This window comes from Theropithecus gelada, chromosome 19, assembly GCF_003255815.1.
Source record: "Theropithecus gelada isolate Dixy chromosome 19, Tgel_1.0, whole genome shotgun sequence".
In the NCBI taxonomy this organism is placed as follows: Eukaryota; Metazoa; Chordata; class Mammalia; order Primates; family Cercopithecidae; genus Theropithecus; species Theropithecus gelada.
This window is the reverse complement of record NC_037687.1, coordinates 15,181,420-15,201,432: the sequence shown is the minus strand read 5'-3', so window position 1 is coordinate 15,201,432 and position 20,013 is coordinate 15,181,420. Positions and strand designations below refer to the sequence as shown.

Sequence of the window (20,013 nt, the reverse complement as noted above, 5' to 3'; positions counted from 1 at the left end):
TTTTTTTTTTGAGACAGAGTCTCGCGCTGTGTCACCCAGGCTGGAGTGCAGTGGCGCGATCTCGGCTCACTGCAAGCTCCGCCTCTCAGGTTCACGCCATTCTCCTGCCTCAGCCTCCGAGTAGCTGGGACTACAGGCACCTGCCACCACGCCCGGCTAGTTTTTTGTATTTTTAGTAGAGACGGGGTTTCACCATGTTAGCCAGGATGGTCTCGATCTCCTGACCTCGTGATCCACCCGCCTCGGCCTCCCAAAGTGCTGGGATTACAGGCTTGAGCCAGACAATGGTTCTAGGGCAGGTAGTTTATTTGGGGGATGGTCCCCAAAAACATGGGTAGTGAGATAGGGAAAGAAGACCACCAGTAAACAATGAGTTGTCAAGGAAATTACCACCAAGGGCAACCAGGGCTCAGTCCCACTGGGAAGCTTTGGAGCACAGAGTAGCACATTGCATCTCAGAGTCATCCCATCTGAGGGCGAGGGAGCTGGGGTATTTATGTACCAATGCCCATCAGTCATTGGCTGAGGGTCACTCCTGGGGGCGTTAATTCCCAAGCTCACAGAACAAACAGTGGCAGAACAGGCACTGGGACTCTAGGCATGCACCACCAAGCCCAGCTAATTTTAAAATTTTTTGTAAAAACTGGGTCTTGCTATGTTGCCCAAGCTGGTCTCAAACTCCCAGGCTCAAGCAATTCTCTTGCCTTGGCCTCCCGATGTGCTAGGATTGCAGGTGTGAGCCACTGTGCCCAGCCTTTATTTCACCTGCAGAATGGGCTCCAGCCACCAGAGACAGCCCCTAGAATGCAGGAACTGGCAGCTGGACGTCAGGCCACTGCATCCAAAAATGGGTTGAGAGGAATATGGGCAAGCTTTGGCATCATCTGCAAAGCTAGTATCTGAACCCAGGCCGCCTAGCTACAAAACTGCACTTCCTCACCTATTGTATGAGGCAGGAAAGCTTCAGGCTCAACGTCAGAAAAATCCAAGTTCAAACCCAACCTCAGGTGCTGTGTGACTTTGAGCAAGACACTTAACCTCTCTGTGCTCAAATCTATAAAAGTATGAATCCATGAAATAGGACAGATCCATCCCCACTTCACAGGCTGTGAGAATTAGAGAAGAGCTCAGATACAAAGGAGCCTAACCCAGCGCCTAGCTGGTGATAAGGTTCAGCAATTGCCAAATGAGTAAAGCAACAAATGACCCCTTTCTAGCTCCTGTGTCTCCTTCTCCGTCAGGCTCAGCCCTGATTGTGTCCACACCCAAGCCTCAATTGCAGCCTCACCCAGCCCCCATGGGCCCAGGAGCTGGGTTGGACCTACAATGTCAAGGCTGGGCTTTAGAGCTGGCCCTGACCAACTCCTTCAGGCACTAGAGCCTGGCCACTCCCTCTAGGACAACCATCAAATCCAGAGAGGGCTTTCTAGAGGAAGGGCATTGGAGATGGGGCATGAAAAATGAGTAGAAGTTGATCTAGCAGAGAAGGATACCTGGACAGAGAGTATAGTTTTGGCAAAGGCCTTGGAGGTGGGAGCCTTGTTACAGAAGTGGGAAGTGATTTTATGGAGCTAGGGAGGGATGGTGGAACAAGTGAGGAGGATGGAGGCTGGAGCCAAAAGGGCCTTGAACACCAGCCTTTTTCTGAATGGCAGTAGGGAGCCATGGAGGGTGTGTGAGCAGGGGCAGGGATGTGGTTGGACCCAAGAATCCCTCTGGGACCAGGATGGGATATGGACTAAAGGGATGAAACTGGAGGTAGGAACTCAAGGAGGAGGCTGGACCATGGACCATCAGGAGAGGATAAGGCCTGAGCAGGGGTAGGGGATGGAAGAAATGAAGGAGAAAACTCCAAAAGGGAAAGTCCAGCCTATCTCATCCAGAAAGTAGAGGCATCAGAGAGTAGAACTAAAAACAAGGAGGCCAAGCACAGTGGTTCACGTGATGTCAGGAGTTTGAGATTGGCCTGGACAACATGGTGAGAAACCCTGTCTCTACTAAAAATACAAAAATTAGCCAGGTGTGGGGACCTGGGCTTGCAGGCTTGCAGTCATAGTTACTTGGGAAGCTGAGGCAGGAGGATCCCTTGAGCCCAGGAGGTAGAGGCTGCAGTGAGTCATGATTGTACCACTGCACTCCTGCCTAGTTGACAGAGAAAGACCCTGTCTCAAAAAAAAAAAAAAAAAAAAAAAAAAGGAAAAGTCCAACCTATCTCATCTAGAAACTAACTACAGAAAGTAGAGGCATCAGAGGGTAGAACTGAGAGCATGGAGGCTGGAGCTTGACATGCTGGGTTTGAACCCCAGCTCTGCAACTTACAAGCTGTGTGACCTAAGGTCAGCTACTTAACCTCTCTGTGCCTCAGTAATCTTCCATGCAAAATGGGGCTAGTCATGGGACCTACTTCCTAGAATTGTCAAGAGAACTGAATGAGTTAATATTTGCCTGGAAAAATACTTGGCACATATCTGCAAAATTAAAAAGGACTCAGCAGGCTGAGGCCAAAGGATTGCCTGAGCTTAGGAGTTCAAGATCAGCCTAGGCAACATAGCGAGACCCTGTCTCAAACAAAAAAAACAAACAAAAAAAAAATTCAATGCAATAAAGGGGTAAGAGTCCTGACCTGGGACCACAGCATTCAAGGGAGAACAGTGGAACCACACTGAGAAGAGGATGTGTTCCCCTCCCCACCTCCATCCCTACCCTGGGATTCCAAACTCCAAAGGTAAAGGTACCTGTTGCTACAGTGATAGCTATAAAATTATAGAGAGAGTTCTTTTTTTTTTTTTTTTTCTTAGAGAGACAGGGTCTCACTAGGTCACCCAGGCTAGAATGCAGTGACACAATCATAGCTCACTGCAGCCTCAAACTTTCAGGCTCAAACAATCCTCCTGCCTCAGCCTCCCAAGTAGCTGGGACTACAGGTGTGTACCACTGCACTCAGCTAATTTTTGTAATTTTTCTTATAGACATGGGTTCTCACTGTGTTGCCCAGGCTAGTGTCAAACTCCTAAGCTCAAGCAATCCTCCTACCTCAGCCTCCCAAGTGGCTGAGACTACAAGCGTGTACCACCACACCCATCTAATTTTTGTATTTTTTGTAGAGACACGGTCTCACTATGTTTCCCAAGCTGGTCTCAAACTCCTGGCCTCAAGCAATCCTCCCACCTCAGCCTCCCCAAATAATTCATCTTTAAAGTTAGTTCTGCCTTCTCCCAACTGTGTGACCTTGGATAAACTGCTTGCCCTCTCTGAGCCTCAGCCTCATACCCCATCATATAAATCTGCTGCTAGCCCCAAACAGATTCTTGGGAGGCTGTGGGACGCCAGCAGGCCCGCCATCCTTACCTATTACCCTGCACCTGCCCAGCCCAGCCCAGTCCTGCCTGGCCACACTCACCATGCCCAGGTGGCCCAGCAGCCAGTTGCGCCGGGGAGGCTGGGGGAAGCAGCGCAGCCGGCGGCAGGTGATGTAGAAGCTCCGACAGAGCCTCAGGAACCGCAGCAGCAGGCGGAACAGGAAGAAGAGCAGTAAGAGGAGAAGGGTGGACACCGCGTACATGCGGAACGTCGTCTTCTCCAGCCCCAGGAGGTGCAGCAGGTGGTCTGTGATGGGCAGCATCCTGGGGACACACAGGGTCAGGGGATCGGTGCCATGCACAAGATGATGACCCGTGGGGTCAGGCATGGTGTGCCTAGTGCACAGCAGGTTCCCAGCACACGTGAGTTCGAGACACCAAGGATGCCTCTTCATTCCCCAGCCATGACCTCCAGCCAGCTGGACAGATGGATGCACTCAGGGCCCTGCTCATATGCTCTTAGCCTTGACTTTTGCAAGGTCACACTCTTAACTTCTCTACCATAGGGCATTCTCTGCCCATGCATAGCCGGTCAGGCTGGGAAACCAAGACCCCCCTCCCAAAGGAGCAGCTTTCAACCAATGACTGAGGCTCATTGGTGGATAAATACCCCAGCTCCCTCACCCCTTAGGTGCAATGACCCTGAGATATAGGTTCCACACTCACTCCAGGCTTCCCCAATGAGATTAAACTCCAGCTGCCCACAGTGGAAACTCCCTATTGGCCACGTCCTTTCCCCCTTTTTCTTTTATCTTTTTTTTAACTTGAGATGAGATTCGCATAACACAAAATTAATCATTTTAAAGGGAATAATTCAGTGGTATTCAGTACACTTACATATCATGCAACTACCACCTCCGTCTAATTTCAGGACTTCTTTCTTTCTTTTTTTTTGAAAGAAGGTCTCCTCTGTCACCCAGGCTGGAGTGTGCAGTGGCACAATCATGGCTCACTGCAGCCTTAACCTCCCCAGCTCAAGCAATCCTCCCACCTCAGTTTCCCAAGTAGCTGGGACTACAGGTGCATGCCACCAGGCCCAGCTAATTTTTGTATTTTTTTGTAGAGACAGGGTTTTGCCATGTTGCCCAGGCTGGTCTTGAACTCCTGGGCTCCCGCCTTGGCCTCCCGAAGTGCTAGGATTACAGGTGTGAGCTACCTCACCCAGTCAGTTTCAGAACATTTTCATCATCCCAGAACAAAAGCCCAACCCTGTTAGTAGCCACTAATTCTCCCTCCCTGGAGTCCCTGGCACCACTAATCTGCTTTCTGTCTTTATGGATTTAAGTATTCTGGATATTTCATATAAATCTATTAAATTCTATGCGGCCTTTTGTGTCTGGCTTCCTTCACTCAGCATCCTGTTTTCGAGGTTCATCCACATTGTAGCATCGATCAGAGCTTAATTCCTTATACTGCTGAGCAATATTCCATTGTATGGATATTCCACATTTCCTTTTTTTTTTTTCTTTTGAGACAGGGTCTGGTTCTGTCACTCAGGCTGGAGTGCAGTGGCATGATCACGGCTCACTCCAGCCTTGACCTTCCAGGCTCATGTGATCCTCCTGTCTCAGCCTCCCAGGTAGCTGGGACAACAGGTGCGTGCCACCATACCTGGCCCCACATTTTCTTTACTCCTTCATCTGTGGATGGACATTTGGGCTGTTTCCACCTTTTGGCTATTATGAAATATGCTACTGTGAACATGTGTGTACATTTATTTGTCTGAGTACCTGTTTTCAATTCTTTCGAGTTCACTTTCTTCTTCCTTGCTGGTATTTTCTGCGATCACTTCCCAAAAAAATTACTTGCACTCAGATCCTTGCTTTAGGGTCAGCACCTGAGGAACCAAAACAATGCGAGTAGGTAACCATAATATGAATGAAACAGTGAGCAGGTAGGAAAGGCTTGCCATGCGCCATGCACCACCATGCTCCAGGCACCACCATGCGCCAGGCACCACCATGTGCCAGGCACCACCATGCTCCATGCACCACCATGCTCCATGCACTACCATACTCCAGGCAGTACCAGCCTCATCTCAGGGAATCTAATATGGTTTGGATCTGTGTCCCCACCCAAACCTCACGTTGAACTGGAATCCCCAGTGTTGGAGATGGGGTCTAGTGGAAGGTGATTGGATCATGGGGGTGGTTTCTCATTAATGGTTTAGCACCATCCCCTTGGTGAGGTCTTCTAGATAGTGAGTGAGTTCTCATGGGATCTTGTTGTGGGTTTTTTTGTTTTTTGTTTGGAGATGACAGGGTCCTGCTCTTGTTGCCCAAGCTGGAGTGCAGTGGCGCAATCTCGGCTCACTGCAGCCTCCGCCTCTTGGGTTCAAGCAATTCTCCCATCTCAGCCTCCCATGTAGCTGGGATTACAGGCATGCACCACCATATCCAGCTAGTTTTTAAAATATATTTTGGTAGAGACGGGGTATCACCGTGTTGGCCAGGCTGGTCTCGAACTCCTGACCTCAAGTGATCTGCCAGCCTTGGCCTCCCAAAGTGCTGGGATTACAGGCATGAGCCACCCCTCCCAGCCTGGAATCTTGTTGTTTAAAAGTATGCAGCACCGGCCAGGCACGGTGGCTCAAGCCTGTAATCCTAGCACTTTGGGAGGTTGAGGCAGGCAGATCACTTGAGGTCATGAGTTTGACAGCAGCCTGGCCAACATGGTGAAACCCTGTCTCTACTAAAAATACAAAAAATTAGCCAGGCATGGTGGCAGGTGCCTGTAATCCCAGCTACTCGGGAGGCTGAGACAGGAGAATCGCTTGTACCTGGGAGGCAGACATTGCAGTGAGCTGAGATTGCACCATTGCACTCCAGCCTGGGCAACAGAGCAAGAGTCTGTTTCAAAAAAAAAGTGTGCAACACCTCCTGTGCCCCTCACTCTTACTCCTGCACCAGCCAAGTGATGCAGCTACTCCTATTCTGCCTCCTGCCACGATTGTAAGTTTCCTGAAGCCTCCTGAGAAGCTGAGCAGATGCCAGCATCATGCTTCCCGTCCAGCCTGCACAACCATGAGCCAATGACACCTCTTTTCTTTATAGTAATGAGAGAATGGACCAACACAGAATCATACACCAGTCCTCAGAGGTAGGTATTATCATTCACTCCATTTCCAGATGAAGACGCTAAATCCCGGCTCAATTTCTCAAACTCAATGGAGACAGAAGCTGGCAGGGATTCCCCCAAGGCCCTGCCAAGGGCCACCCTCAATCACCATCACTTTGAGGGACCAAGAATCTCAGATCACCCCAAGGAGATTCCTGGAAATGACTGGGTCCTGTTCTCTTCTCTCCTTCCCCCCAGTACCAATGGCTCAGGGTTCTTCCCTCTGTACGGCTATCTCCTCAGGCATCACAGCTAACGGTGTGTACTCCAGGTGCTCCCCTGAGCCCTCAGCCCCACCCACCCCTGCCAATAGTGTCCTCCACTAAGGGTTCAGACTAGCTTAGCTCTCTCTCTCTCTTTTCTTTTTTTTTTTTTCTTTTTGAGGCAGAGTCTCACTCTATTGCCCAGGCTACAGTGCAAAGGGAAGAACTTGGCTCACTGCAACCTCTGCCTCCTGGGTTCAAGTGATTCTCCTGTCTCAGCCTCCCGAGTAGCTGGGATTACAGGTGCCCGTCACCACTCCCAGCTAATTTTTTGTATTTTTAGTAGAGACAGGGTTTCACCATGTTGTTCAGGCTGGTCTTGAACTCCTGATCTCAAGTGATCCATTTGCCTCGGCCTCCCTAAGTGCTGAGATTACAGGCATGAGCCACCGCACCAGTCCTCGCTAAGCTCTTCTGAAAGCCAACGCCAAACCACATTTCCCATGCAGAAGTGAAATTTCTTGGCTGGGTGCAGCGGCTCAGGGATGTAATCCCAACATTTTGGGAGACTGAGGCTGGCAGATCACTTGAGGTCAGAAGTTCAAGACCAGCCTGGACAACATGGTGAAACTCCATCTCTACTAAAACTACAAAAATTAGCCGGGCGTGGTGGCGGGCACCTGTAGTCCCAGCTACTTGGGAGGCTGAGGCAGGAGAATCACTGGAACCTGGGAGGCGGAGTTTGCAGTGAGCTGAGATCGCGCCACTGCACTCCAGCCTGGGCGACAGAGCAAGACTCCGTCTCAAAAAAATAAAAATAAAAATAAAAATAAAAGTAAAAAATAAAAAAGTCCGGGCGTGGTGGCTCAAGCCTGTAATCCCAGCACTTTGGGAGGCGGAGACGGGCAGATCACGAGGTCAGGAGATCGAGACCATCCTGGCTAACATGGTAAAACCCCGTCTCTACTAAAAAAAATACAAAAAAAACTAGCCGGGCAAGATGGCGGGCGCCTGTAGTCCCAGCTACTCGGAAGGCTGAGGCAGGAGAATGGCGTAAACCCAGGAGGCTGAGCTTGCAGTGAGCCGAGATCCGGCCACCGCACTCCAGCCTGGGTGACAGAGCGAGACACCATCTCAAAAAAAAAGTAAATAAATAAATAAATAAATAATAATAATAATTAAAAAAATAAAAAAAGAAAGAAAGAGAGAGAAAGAGAAAAAAGAAAAACAGAAAAAAAATAAGCGGATCACAAAAGGACAAATACTGTATGATTCCACTTGTATGAGGTCCCTGAAGTAGTCAAATTCATACAAACATAAAGTCAAATAGGGGTTTCCAGGGGTGCGGGGGAAGAAGAATGAGGAATTAGTGTGTCGTGGGGATGGAGTTTCAGTTTGGAAAGATGAAAAAATTCTGGAGATGGATGGTAGGAATGGTTGCACAACACTGTGAATTTGCTTAATGCCACTGAACTGTACACTTAAAAATGGCTAAGATGGCCAGGCGCAGTGGTGCACGCCTGTAATCCCAGCACTTTGGGAGGCCAAGGCGGGTAGATGACTTGAGGCCAGGAGTTCGAGATCAGCCTGGCCAACATGGTGAAACCTCATCTCTACTAAAAGTACAAAAAGTAGCTGGGTGTAGTGGCGGTTGCCTGTAGCCCCAGCTACTTGGGAGGCTGAGGCAGGAGAATGACTCGAACTCGGGAGGCAGAGGCTGCAGTGAGCTAAGATGGCGCCACTGCATTCCAGCCTGGGCGACAGAGCGAGATTTCGCCTCAAAAAAAAAAAAAAAAGATGGCTAAGATGGTAAATTTCATGGTGTATGTGTTTTGCCACAATTAAAATTTTTAAAAACACAAAACTAGGCACTGTGGCAGCACCTGTAATCCCAGCTGCTAAAGAGGTGGAGGCAGAAGGATCACTTGAGCCCAGGAGTTGGAGGCTGTAGTGCTCTATGTTCACACCTGTGAACAGACCCTGCACTCCAGCCTGGGCAACACAGCAAGAACTCATCTCTGAAAAAAATACAGACCAGCTGGTGTAAGTGATATTTCCTTTGGCAAGCCCGGAGTAGGGATAGGGATGAGGAGGAAGCAACTTCCCAAATGGAAGCACAAGGAACTCCAAGTCACAGGTCCCAGGCAGACGCTCCAAACTCGAGATGCTGATGTGCAACTGGGCTGCTTCTCACACAGGCAACTCCAGGTAACCTGCTCCATAGGAAGCAACTGTGAGTATTTATTTCCCTTTTCTTCTTTTGAGACAGGGTCTTGCTCTGTTGCTCAGGCTGGAGTGCAGTGATACAATCATAACCCACTGCAGCCTTGAACTCCTGGGTTCAAGGGATCCTTCCACCTCAGCCTCCTGAGAGTAGCCAGAACTACAGGCACATACTACCATGCCTAGCTAACTTTTTTAATTTTTTTTAGAGATGGGGTCTTACTATATTGCCCAGGCTGGTCTTGAACTCCTGGCCTTAAGCATTTCTCCCATCTCCACCTCCCAAAGTCCTGGGATTAGAGGAGTGAGCCACCCTGTGCCCGGCGGTGGTATTTCTTTCCATACCAATTTAATGATGGGTAATAATTATCTCTAGCAATGCTGGGGAAGCCAGCTAGTGATAATTACTACTAATTAGAACTTTTCACTAAGTGCTGTTTTTGTTTTCTTTTTTCTTTTTGAGATGGAGTCTCGCACCGTAGCCCAGGCTAGAGTGCAGTGGTGTGATCCTGGCTCACTGCAACACCCACCTCCCGGGTTCAAGCGATTCTCCTGCCTCAGCCTCCCAAGTAGATGGGATTATAGGCGCGCACCACCACGCCCGGCTAATTTTTATATTTTTTAGTAGAGACAGGGTTTCACCATGTTGGCCAGGCTGGTCTTGAACTCCTGACCTCAGGTGATCCACCTGCCCTGGCTTCCCAAAGTGCTGGGATTACAAGCGTGAGCCACCACATCCGGCACATTAACCTCTCTTACAGACATTTCTTTAGCAAGCAGTGGGCAAATATTTTTTGAGCCCTAGCGATGTGTCTAGCTCAGTTCTTGGCGTTGAAGATATGATAGTGAGCAAGACAGACATGGCTCTGGCTCTTGAGAAAGCAGACCAATTACAGACACAATGCAATGCGATATAAGTACACATGTCATGAAGGAGGACAAGTGGAGCGAGAGTAGAGATTGAATCATAACCCCACGAAAGATACTATTTCCTAATCTTTAGAACCTGTGAATGTGACTTTATATGCCAGAGTCTTTACAGATGCAAACAAGTTAAGGATTTTCTTGTTTTTTTGAGACAGGGTCTCACTCTATTGGCCAGGCTGGAGTGCAGTGACACAAAAACACAGCTCACTGCAGCCTCGACCTCCTAGGCTCAAGTGGTCCTCCTGCCTCAGCCTCCTGAGTAGCTGAGACTATAGGCACGTGCCATCACTCCAACTAATATTTTTAATTTTTGTAGAGATGGGGTCTCACTATTGTTGCCCAGGCTGGCCTCGAACTGCTGGCCTCAAGTGATCCTCCTGCCTCAGGCTCCCAAAATGCTGGGATTACAGGCGTGAGTCACCGCACTTGGCCAAATTAAGAATCTTGATCTGGGGAGATGATCCTACATTCTCGAGGAGGGACTTAAATGCAATCCGAAGTACCCTTATAAGAAAGAAGCAGGCTGGGCATGGTGGCTCATGCCTTTAATCTCAGCACTTTGGGAGGCTGAGGTGGGCAGATCACTTGAGCTCAGGAATTCGAGACCAGCTTGGCCAACATGGCGAAACCCCATCTCTACTAAAAATATAAAAATTAGCTGGGCATGGTGGCAGGTGCCTGTAGTCTCAGCTACTCAGGAGGCTGAGGCAGAAGAATCGCTTGAACCTGGAAGGCAGAGGTTGCAGTGCGCCGAGATCACACCCCTGCACTCCAGCTTAGGTGACAGTGAGACCTTGTCTCAGAAAAAAAAGCAGAGGGAGATCTGACATGCAGAAGAGAAGAAGGCCGTGTGAGGATGGTGAAGATGGAGGCAGAGATTCAAGTGATGAGTCCACAAGCCAAGGAACCACCAGAAGCTGAAAGAGGCAAGGAAGAGACCCTCCCCAAGAGCCTTCAGAAGGAGCGTGGCCAGGCCGGGCGCGGTGGCTCACGCCTGTAATCCCAGCACTTTGGGAGGCCGAGATGGGCTGATCATGAGGTCAGGAGTTCAAGACCAGCCTGGCCAAGATGGTGAAACCCCGTCTCTACTAAAAATACAAAAAATTAGCCAGGCACAGTGGCAGGCACCTGTAATCCCAGCTACTCAGAAGGCTGAGGCAGGAGAACCACTTGAACTCTGAGGGCGGAGGTTGCAGTGAGCCGAGATCACCCAACTGCACTCCAGCCTGGGTGACAGAGTGAGACTCCATCTCAATAATAATAATAATAAGAAGAAGAAGAAGAAGAAGAAGAAGAATTAATTTAAAAAAAAAAGAAAGAGCACAGCCAATATTTGGATTTCAGACTTCTGTCCTCCAGCACTGTGAGAGAATAAGTGTGCATTGTCTTCAGCCACTGAGTTTGTGGTCATTTTGTTACAGCAGCCACAGGAAACTCATACACCGGTTAAGGGAATGAAGAACAATCCCTTTAGAAAAGGTGGTCCAGGAGGGCTTCTCGGAGGACGGGTCTGGGAGCAGAGACCTAAGTGAAGTGAGGGACTTGAAGTGAGAGTCTCGCTCTGTCGCCCAGGCTGGAGTGCAGTGGCACGATCTCGGCTCACTGCAGGCTCCGCTTGCTGGGTTCACGCCATTCTCCTGCCTCAGCCTTCCGAGTAGCTGGGACTACAGGCACCCGCCACCAAGCCTGGCTAATTTTTTTTGTATTTGTAGTAGAGACGGGGTTTCACCGTGTTAACCAGGATGGTCTCGATCTCCTGACCTCGTGATCTGCCCGCCTCGGCCTCCCAAAGTGCTGGGATTACAGGCTTGAGCCACCGTGCCCAGCCAAGACTTTCTTTTTAAATGCATGCTTGTACTTGTGCATGCACACACACACACACAGACACAAACATACACAATGAACATCTGGATTCTATGTCTGCCTCCTCACTGATTGGCTATGTGGCCTGTTCCTCAGTTTCCCTGTTTGTACCTGGGGGTGACTATAAAAAGATGATCTCTGGGTCCACACCAGTGTGACCTTTACACCTGCAGTCCAGTCAGGGGGTGTGGGCCCCAAAGCCCATCTTGGCAGGCTCAAAAGTGCTGACAGGAAGTCAACATATTCAGCCAACAGGGGTCAAGTGAATCATTACATCCACCCCCAGGAGCCACCTGGCTGCAGTTTAGTTCCCATCCCAGCCACCGCAATCCCCTTTCTAACAGCCTGTGACTCCCATACTCTAACACCCTCCATGGCTCCCTACTCCCCTCAGCCTGACATCCAAAGCCCTTCAGGAACTCACTCCTGCCCAGCCTCCACTTCAGCCTCAAAAAGTCCCCTCCTCTGGCTGAGCACAGTGGCTTACACCTGTAATCCCAGCACTTTGGAAGGCCGAGGTGGGTGGATCACTTGAGGTCAGGAGTTCAAGACCAGCCTGGCCCACATGGTGAAACCCCGTCTCTACTAAAACTACAAAAATTAACCGGGCGTGGTGGCAGGCACCTGTAGTCCCAGCTACTCGGGAGGCTGAGGCAGGAGAATCACTTGAGCCTGGGAGGCAGAGGTTGCAGTGAGCCGAGATCGTGCCATTACACTTCAGCCTGGGTGAGACAGTGAGACTCTGTCTCAAAAAAAAGTCCCCTTCTCAGTCTGCTTTGAGCCCTTCTTTCTTCACCCAGTTTGTAAATGTTGGGGCTTCTTAGAGCCACATTGTCTCCCCTTTCCTCTGTGCCCACATCCTGAGGATCTCGCCCCTCCCGTGGTTTCAGCAATCCTGTCTCAAAGGCAATTCCCATGTCTCAGTGTCCAACACTGCCAGGTCCAGCCAGCTCCGGAACATTCCCCTGGGGGCATCTCCTAGACCCTCAGATTCACCTCACCCTCTTCCTCCCTCTTTCAGCCACATCCAATCTGTTGCCAGGTCCTGCCAGTTGTCCATCCTAAACATCTTCAGAATCCATTCATCCTTCTCCATCCCCATCATCCCAACCCACATCAGGTCAGCACTGCAGTGGCCCCTTCCCACTGGTCCCCAGAGTTCCATCCTTTCTCCCCGCAAGAAGTCCATTCTGCACACACAGCCAGAGGGATCTTCCTCAAATTAAACCAGATCATGAACCTCCCCTGCTCGAAATTCTCCCATGGCTCTCCACGTTGCTCTAAATGAAATTTAGACTCTTTTGATGTCACAGTTTTTCTTTTAGAGACGGAGTCTTGCTGTGTTACCCAGGCAGAAGTGCAGTGGTGCGATCATAGCTCACTGCAGCTGCAAACTGCTGAGCTCAAGAGATATGATACCATATAAAATTTTCTTTCTTTCCCTCTTTTTTTTTTTTTTTTTTTTTTTTTTTTTTGACAGAGTCTCGCTCTGTCACCCAGGCTGGAGTGCAATGGCACAGTCTTGGCTCACTGCAACCTCCACCTCCCAGGTTCAAGCAATTGTCTGCCTCAGCCTCCAGAGTAGGTGGGATTACAGGCATGTGCCACCACACCCAGCTAGTTTTTGTATTTTTAGTAGTGACGGGGTTTCACCATCTTGGCCAGGCTGGTCTTGAACTCCTGACCTCGTGATCCACCCGCCTCAGCCTCCCAAAGTGCTGGGATTACAGGCGTGAGTCACCGTGCCCGACGACACTATATAAAATTGTCATTTGAGAGTTTCTCATCTGTATCTAGTTATATCGCATAGTTTGGAAACTTGTCTGAAACTGACTTTATCAATAATCTAATCAACAAAGATCATATCCATGTGTATGTGGTTAGACATTTTTATTTCATTGACTAACCCAGGACCATTTCAGTGATGCAAATTGTGTGCCCTCTGGTTCAGCTGAAACAGTCCTGGACTTTCAAAAATCTTGAATAAGTCTCCCACAATTGTACAAATTGGGCAATTTAGGAATTTAAAACTTTAGATGATCATTTGGTTCCATTTTTATTTTGTTTTATTTTTGTTAATGCAAATAGGACTTAAATGAACTTTGATCTCCATTTTAAATATTATTTTTAAAAATCGTGTATCTATACATACGGCTCTTGAGGACTCAGCTTTCACTACAATACAGGATATGATCTCCATGTAGTTCACATAAACCTGCAGGCTGATTTTCCAGAGTGCTCGATACTGTTAATTACATCTCCATTAGGGCTAAAAAGAATGACCTACGTTTCTCTATATAGCTGTGTTGCTCTTGATGCTGTGTTACTGTACACAGAAGTGTGTGCACTGGGCCGGGCGTGGTGGCTCACGCCTGTAATCCCAGCACTTTGGGAGACCCAAGTGGGGCAGATTGCCTGAGCTCAGGAGTTCGCGACCAGCCTGGACAACACAGTGAAATCCCATCTCTACTAAAATACAAAAAATTAGATGGGCTTGGCAGCGTGTGCTGTGGTCCCAGCTACTCGGGAGGCTGAGACAGGAGAATCGCTTGAACTCAGGAGGCGGAGGTTGCAGTGAGCCGAGATCGTGCCACTGCACTCCAGTCTGGGTGACAGAGCGAGATTCCGTCTCAAAAAAATAAAAATGAAAAAAGAAGTGTGTGCACCGAGGCTCTGTGTGTGGTCCGTATAAAAAACCTGGTACCCCTGAGGGTTAACTACTGCCTCCATTCATTGTTTACGCTGGAATTTTTCTCCCCATGGAATGTAAGTAAAACTTAATGTTTGTTACCAATAAATGGTAATCCTAAAAAAAAAAAAAAAAAAAAAGAAAAGAAAAGAAAAAAGAGAGAGAGAAAGCTTTGAGGACCCAGGAGAAATGGTGGCAGCCTCTGGAAAGGGACTGAAGGAACTCAGGGCAGGGGTGGAAGGGAAACTTAAGTCTACTGTCCACTTTTCTAGTCCTTTTGGTTTCCTATACCATGAGCACATGTCACCCATTCAAAAACATTTAATCAATTATAAAAATTCATTAGTTTACTGCACAACACAAAGAGTGAATCCTAATGTAAACTATGGAGTTAGTTAATGGAGGAAAGGTATCAGCCGGGTGAAGTGGCTCATGCCCGTAATCCCAGCACTTTGGGAGGCCAAGATGGGAGGATCACTTGAACCAAGGAGTTTGAGACCAGCCTGTGCAACATAGTGAGACTCCATCTCTACTAAAAAACAAGAAAATCAGGCCAGGCATGGTGGCTCATGCCTGTAATCCCAGCACTTTGGGAGGCCGAGGAGGGAGGATCACTTGAGGTCAGGAATTCAAGACCAACCTGGGCAACATGATGAAACCCTGTCTCTACCAAAAACAAAAAAATTAGCTAGGCTTGGTGGTGGATGCCTGTAGCCCCAGCTACTTGGGAGGCTGAGGTGGAGGTTGCAATGAGCCAAAATTACACCACTGCACTCCAGCCTGGGGGACAGAGTGAGACTCTGTCTCAAAACATAAATTAATTTAATTTAATGTGCACTTTTGACTCCAACAGGCCTGGGTTCAAATCTCAGCTCTCCTCTTCCCTAGGTTGTTAGCAGCCTTGGGTGAACCCAGTCCCTGCCATCAGCCTCCCTTTGCCAATCTGTGAAATGGGTTGATAATAACAGGACCTACCCCCTAAGGTTGTTTAGGACGGCTCAGTGAAATGAGGTATGGAAAGGCCTTGTCACGTAGCTCACAAAATGTTAGCCATGATGACTACTCCTATTATTGCTATTTGATAGAAGTGAGAGCAGTTCAAAGGTGGCACTCTCAGAATGCTGTGGGCGGCTGGCATGCCCACTCCCTATCTACACCAGCCCCCGATCCCATCCAGCAGGCCGGCCTTGGCAGAGGTGGCCCTGCCCTGCCGGCGCCTGCATTATCTGGCGGTGGTGAAAGCCAGTGACTGACTCTGTGTCCCGGCCCACGCCCAGGGTGCGCCGGTTTGTCAGGTTGGCCCAGCCATTCACTAGCTAAGGACTTGTTATACAAGGTGTGTGGGCTCCCAAGAAGGAATGCAGGGCACGGACCCAGGCCGACGCCAGGTATCAGATACATGCCTCTTCTTGAACTGCAGGGGCTGGGACCAGCCAGGAGCCTGACAGAAGAGCACCCCAATGCTGGTCCCATCACCCTACATCCCAGCCCTCCTTTTCACTCCAAGCCTTTCGTCAAGGCAGCCTGCTCCCATCCACACTGATTCACGGTACCACCTTGACTTCCTCAACATCAGAGGGCTGGCTTTACCCCAGAGACTCATACATTCCCCCAAAGTGCCAGATCGCAGAAGGCCGGAGCTGAGAGGGGGCTTCTAAGTTGTTTTGTTGGCCGGGCGCGGTGGCTCAAGCCTGTAATCCCAGCACTTTGGGAGGCCGAGACGGGCGGATCACGAGGTCAGGAGATCGAGACCATCCTGGCTAACACGGTGAAACCCCGTCTCTACTAAAAAATACAAAAAACTAGCTGGGCGCAGTGGCGGGCGCCTGTAGTCCCAGCTACTCGGGAGGCTGAGGCAGGAGAATGGCGCGAACCCGGGAGGCGGAGCTTGCAGTGAGCTGAGATCCGGCCACTGCACTCCAGCCTGGGCGGCAGAGCGAGACTCCGTCTCAAAAAAAAAAAAAAAAAAAAAAAAAAGTTGTTTTGTTGTTGTTGATTATTTGTTTTTTTGGGTTTTTGTTGTTGTTGTTTTTTAGACAGGGTCTTGCTCTGTCCTTCAGGCTGGAGTGCAGTGGTGTGATCTTGGCTCAATGCAGCCTCCCCCTCCTGGGCTTGAGTGATCCTCCCACGTCAGCCTCCTGAGTAGCTGGGACTACAGGCACCTGCCACCATGCTCAGCTAATATTTTTTATTCTTTTGTTAAAAAAAAATTAATAAAGGGCCAGGCACGGTGGCTCACACCTGTAATCCCAGCACTTAGGGAGGCCAAGGCAGGAGGATCACCTGAGGTCAGGAGTTCGAGACCAGCCTGACCAACATGGAGAAACCCCATCTCTACCAAAAATACAAAATTAGCCGGGCGTGGTGGCACATGCCTGTAATCCCAGCTACTCAGGAGGCTGAGGCAAGAGAATAGCTTGAACTGGGGAGGCAGGGGTTGCAGTGAGCCCAGATCGCACCATTGCACTCCAGCCTGGGCAACAAGAGCAAAACTCCACCTCAAAAAAAAAAAAATTAATATAGGGTATCCCTATATTCCCCAGGCTGGTCTCATACTCCTGGGCTCAAACCATCCTCCAGCCTTAGCCTCCCAAAGTGCTGGGATTACAGGCGTGAGCCACCGCGCCCAGCCTGGCTTCTAGGTCTTGAGTCTCCACTCGGCACTCTAAATTTCTAAGGTTCTGAGAAAGAGCTTCAGAGTCATTTATGACTAATGAGGGCAGGGCCGAGTTGGCAAATGGGGTAAAGGAGACAGTCCTATCCCAGCTTTGATCATATTCAAACCTTTTGCTAAAAATTTCCTTGGCCCAAAGGGGATCCTGGCAGAAAAAGAAGTTTCAAAACCTAATAATCTAGACCATTGCAGGACTGTAATTGTTTCTGTCCACCATCCCAAGTATGGCCACACCTGGACATGAGCCTCAGAAAAGATTCTATAAAGCTCTGCCTCTTTACTGTGTTACCTCGGGTGAGTGTCTGCACCTCTCTGAGCCTCGATTTCTTCATTCATTAAGACAGAAGGCCTATTTACCCACCTCACGGGGCTGCAATCTTCCAGGCACACAGTAAGCCTTTGATCAATGATACCTCTCATTACTGTTGGTGCTGCCATCATGTTCATTATTGTGACCTGGACATCTGGGGTTTGGAGAATCAGGTCCAAGGTTTATCAACAAGGAGAGATGAGTCAGGCGCAGTGGCTCATGCCTGTAATCCCTGCACTTTGGGAGGCTGAGGCGGGTGGATCACTTGAGCCCAAGAGTTCAAGACCAGCCTGGACAACATGGTGAAACCCCATCCCTACTAAAAATACAAAAATTAGACAGGAGTGGTGGTGCATGCCTGTAGTCCTAGATACTCAGGAGGCTGAGGTAGGAGGATTGCTTGAGCCCAGGAGGTCGAGGCTGCAGTGAGCTATGATTATGCCACTGTACTCCTGCCTGGCCAACAGAGTGAGACCCTGTCTCAACAACAACAACAAAAAAAAAGAAAGAAAGAAAGAAAGAAAGAAAGAAAGAAAGAAAGAAAGAAAGAAAGAAAGAAAGAAAGAAAGAAAGAAAGAAAGAAAGGAGAGATGGATCCCATTCCCTGAATGCCTCTCAAGTCATCCAAGCCCCTCTGCAGATACCAACCTGGGTCACCACTGGACACCAGGCTAGAGTTAATGTTACCATTCAGAAACCCAAGCTGGGCTATTTGGTGATGCCGGGGACGTCGAAAAGTGGCCCGGGACTTTGGGGTCAAACAGGGCTTGTTGTTTTCAAATCCCAGCTCTCCCACTGGACACTGGGTGTCTCCCACTGGACACTGGCCCTCAGTTTCCTTGCCTGTGAAATGAGGGTGGTAGGGAAGATTTGGGGAGGTTCCTCCTCTCTGGGGTTTGGAGTTACTCAAGGAAGAGTTTGATGCTGCCAACCCTGGCTGGGCACAACTCCAGGACCCAGAAATAAGGGGTGGGGCAAGGGGCACAGGGTAGGAGGAATTTGGGGTGCAGGGCTAGCCCTGGCCATCTCCTTTGCCTACGGGGCGGTGAGAGACACACAATGAGTGCATGCATTAGGGGTGAGCGGGCAGATGAAGGAGGCGAGATGCCCCAAGCCTGGGCCTCTCCAGTCAGACTCCTCAGGTGGCCAGCCTCGGCCACCCTGCATACCCAGGCTGCGCCAGGTCCCTGGGAGACCGGAAAACATTATCCTTCCAGCATCTATCAGACGAACATCACCTGGGACTAACCCCAGGACCTCACACAACCCTCAGAGCCAACTCTGGGCGCCAGAAGAACACCGTCTTTTCATAGAGAGGCTCCGCATCTGGCGTGGATGGGCAGGGGGTCCCTGATAGCAGTTGGACCACACGCCTAACCCCATCGGTTGAACGTACAGCCTCCCCTTCAAGACAACATACAGTGGTGAAATCTCAGGGCGAATCCCCATTCAGCCCCAAAGAGGCGTCCCAGGGCGGGGCTTGAACCCATCTGGGATGTCCTGACCACGAGAGGGGTCTTCTGGAGACCCCCTCCCTATCACAGAAACCCAGAGAAAAGGATGCGCCTAGGACTCCCAGGCGCACACAGAAGAAAAAAAAAACTGCACAAATGCAGCAAACATGGGGGACACACCCACGTGCTCCTCTCCCCGCGAGTGCCCCGGGCATGCAGCCCCGTCCTGAGTCCTGGGGATCCCCGTGGCTGGCTGCGCTGCCCCCGACGCAGCGCGCAGACCTTCGCCCTCATCCGGCCAGCACCGAACCTCGCGAGCCTGGGGTTCCAGCGCAGCGCTGCGGCGGCGCTCGGGTTACAGCCCCCATCACGCGCGCACTCACCCGCGGGTCTCAGCCTCCTGCCCTCGATCCGGATCCACCGGCGCCACTACCTGGTATCTGACCGCGCCGTCCCGCAGCCCAACCCCTTTAACCCCGCCTGGCCCGCGCCAAGGGGTCCGCCCCGCCGGATACCCCGCCCCGGGCCCCCGCAGGGCTCTGGGCGGGGACGCCAGCGCTTCCCCCAGAAAAGCGGGGAACAAGAAATAGGCGTGTGGAGGGGTGGAGAGAGATAGAAAAGAAAGAGACTGAGACTGAGATGGAGAGACGGAGAGAGACAGAGACTTGGACACCGATAAGTCCCAAACCATCAGGCTCCCCGCCCTCCTGCCGCTGCTGGGCGGCATTAGCGCCCAAGTCCCGCTCTGGACCACCCTCCTCCCACACCAACACCCCCCATGGCCCTTACTTCCAGGTTTGCTCCCAAGTTTGGACAGCGATCCCTAAACCATCAACCCCTGGGGCCCCACTGACCCCTCCAGAAGCCTCCTCTGGAGCCCTCAGGAATTCTCTGGCTCCCCCAACCCTTGGGAACCAGCCGTTCCTCTCTCTCTGGATCCTGAGCCTAACCTCTCCCCTGCACCCACCCCTGGAGGCTCTGCAGCCTACAACACCCTCTTCCTCCAGGAAGACCTCCAGCCTCAACAAGCAGCACCAGACTGGTTCTGCTCCCCGCGCGCCACTCCTCCCCACCCACTGCCAGACACCTTGACCCTCTGGCCAGGATGTTGTCCTTGGCCAACCCATCTGCTCCAGGTGTGTCCAGACAAAGTCAGCTCCGCCTCTGGATGTGTCTGTCCTCCTGGGTCGGTGG

The 20,013-nt window shown here is 50.4% G+C and overlaps 1 protein-coding gene across 1 annotated transcript in view; it reads right to left on the bottom strand.

Annotated features, from left to right (window-relative positions):
• The window catches only part of LOC112612736 (cytochrome P450 4F22), a 43,342-nt gene extending 24,048 nt beyond the window's left edge, over positions 1 to 19,294 (bottom strand). Inside the window, exons 1-3 of the mRNA XM_025367613.1 lie at positions 19,203 to 19,294; positions 5,090 to 5,196; positions 3,401 to 3,623 (exon numbers count right to left, since the gene is read on the bottom strand). Coding sequence (XP_025223398.1) covers positions 3,401 to 3,622 — 222 coding nt within the window. The 5' untranslated portion in view covers position 3,623; positions 5,090 to 5,196; positions 19,203 to 19,294. The remainder of the gene's footprint in view (positions 1 to 3,400; positions 3,624 to 5,089; positions 5,197 to 19,202) is intronic.
• Positions 19,295 to 20,013: the final 719 nt, after the last annotated feature.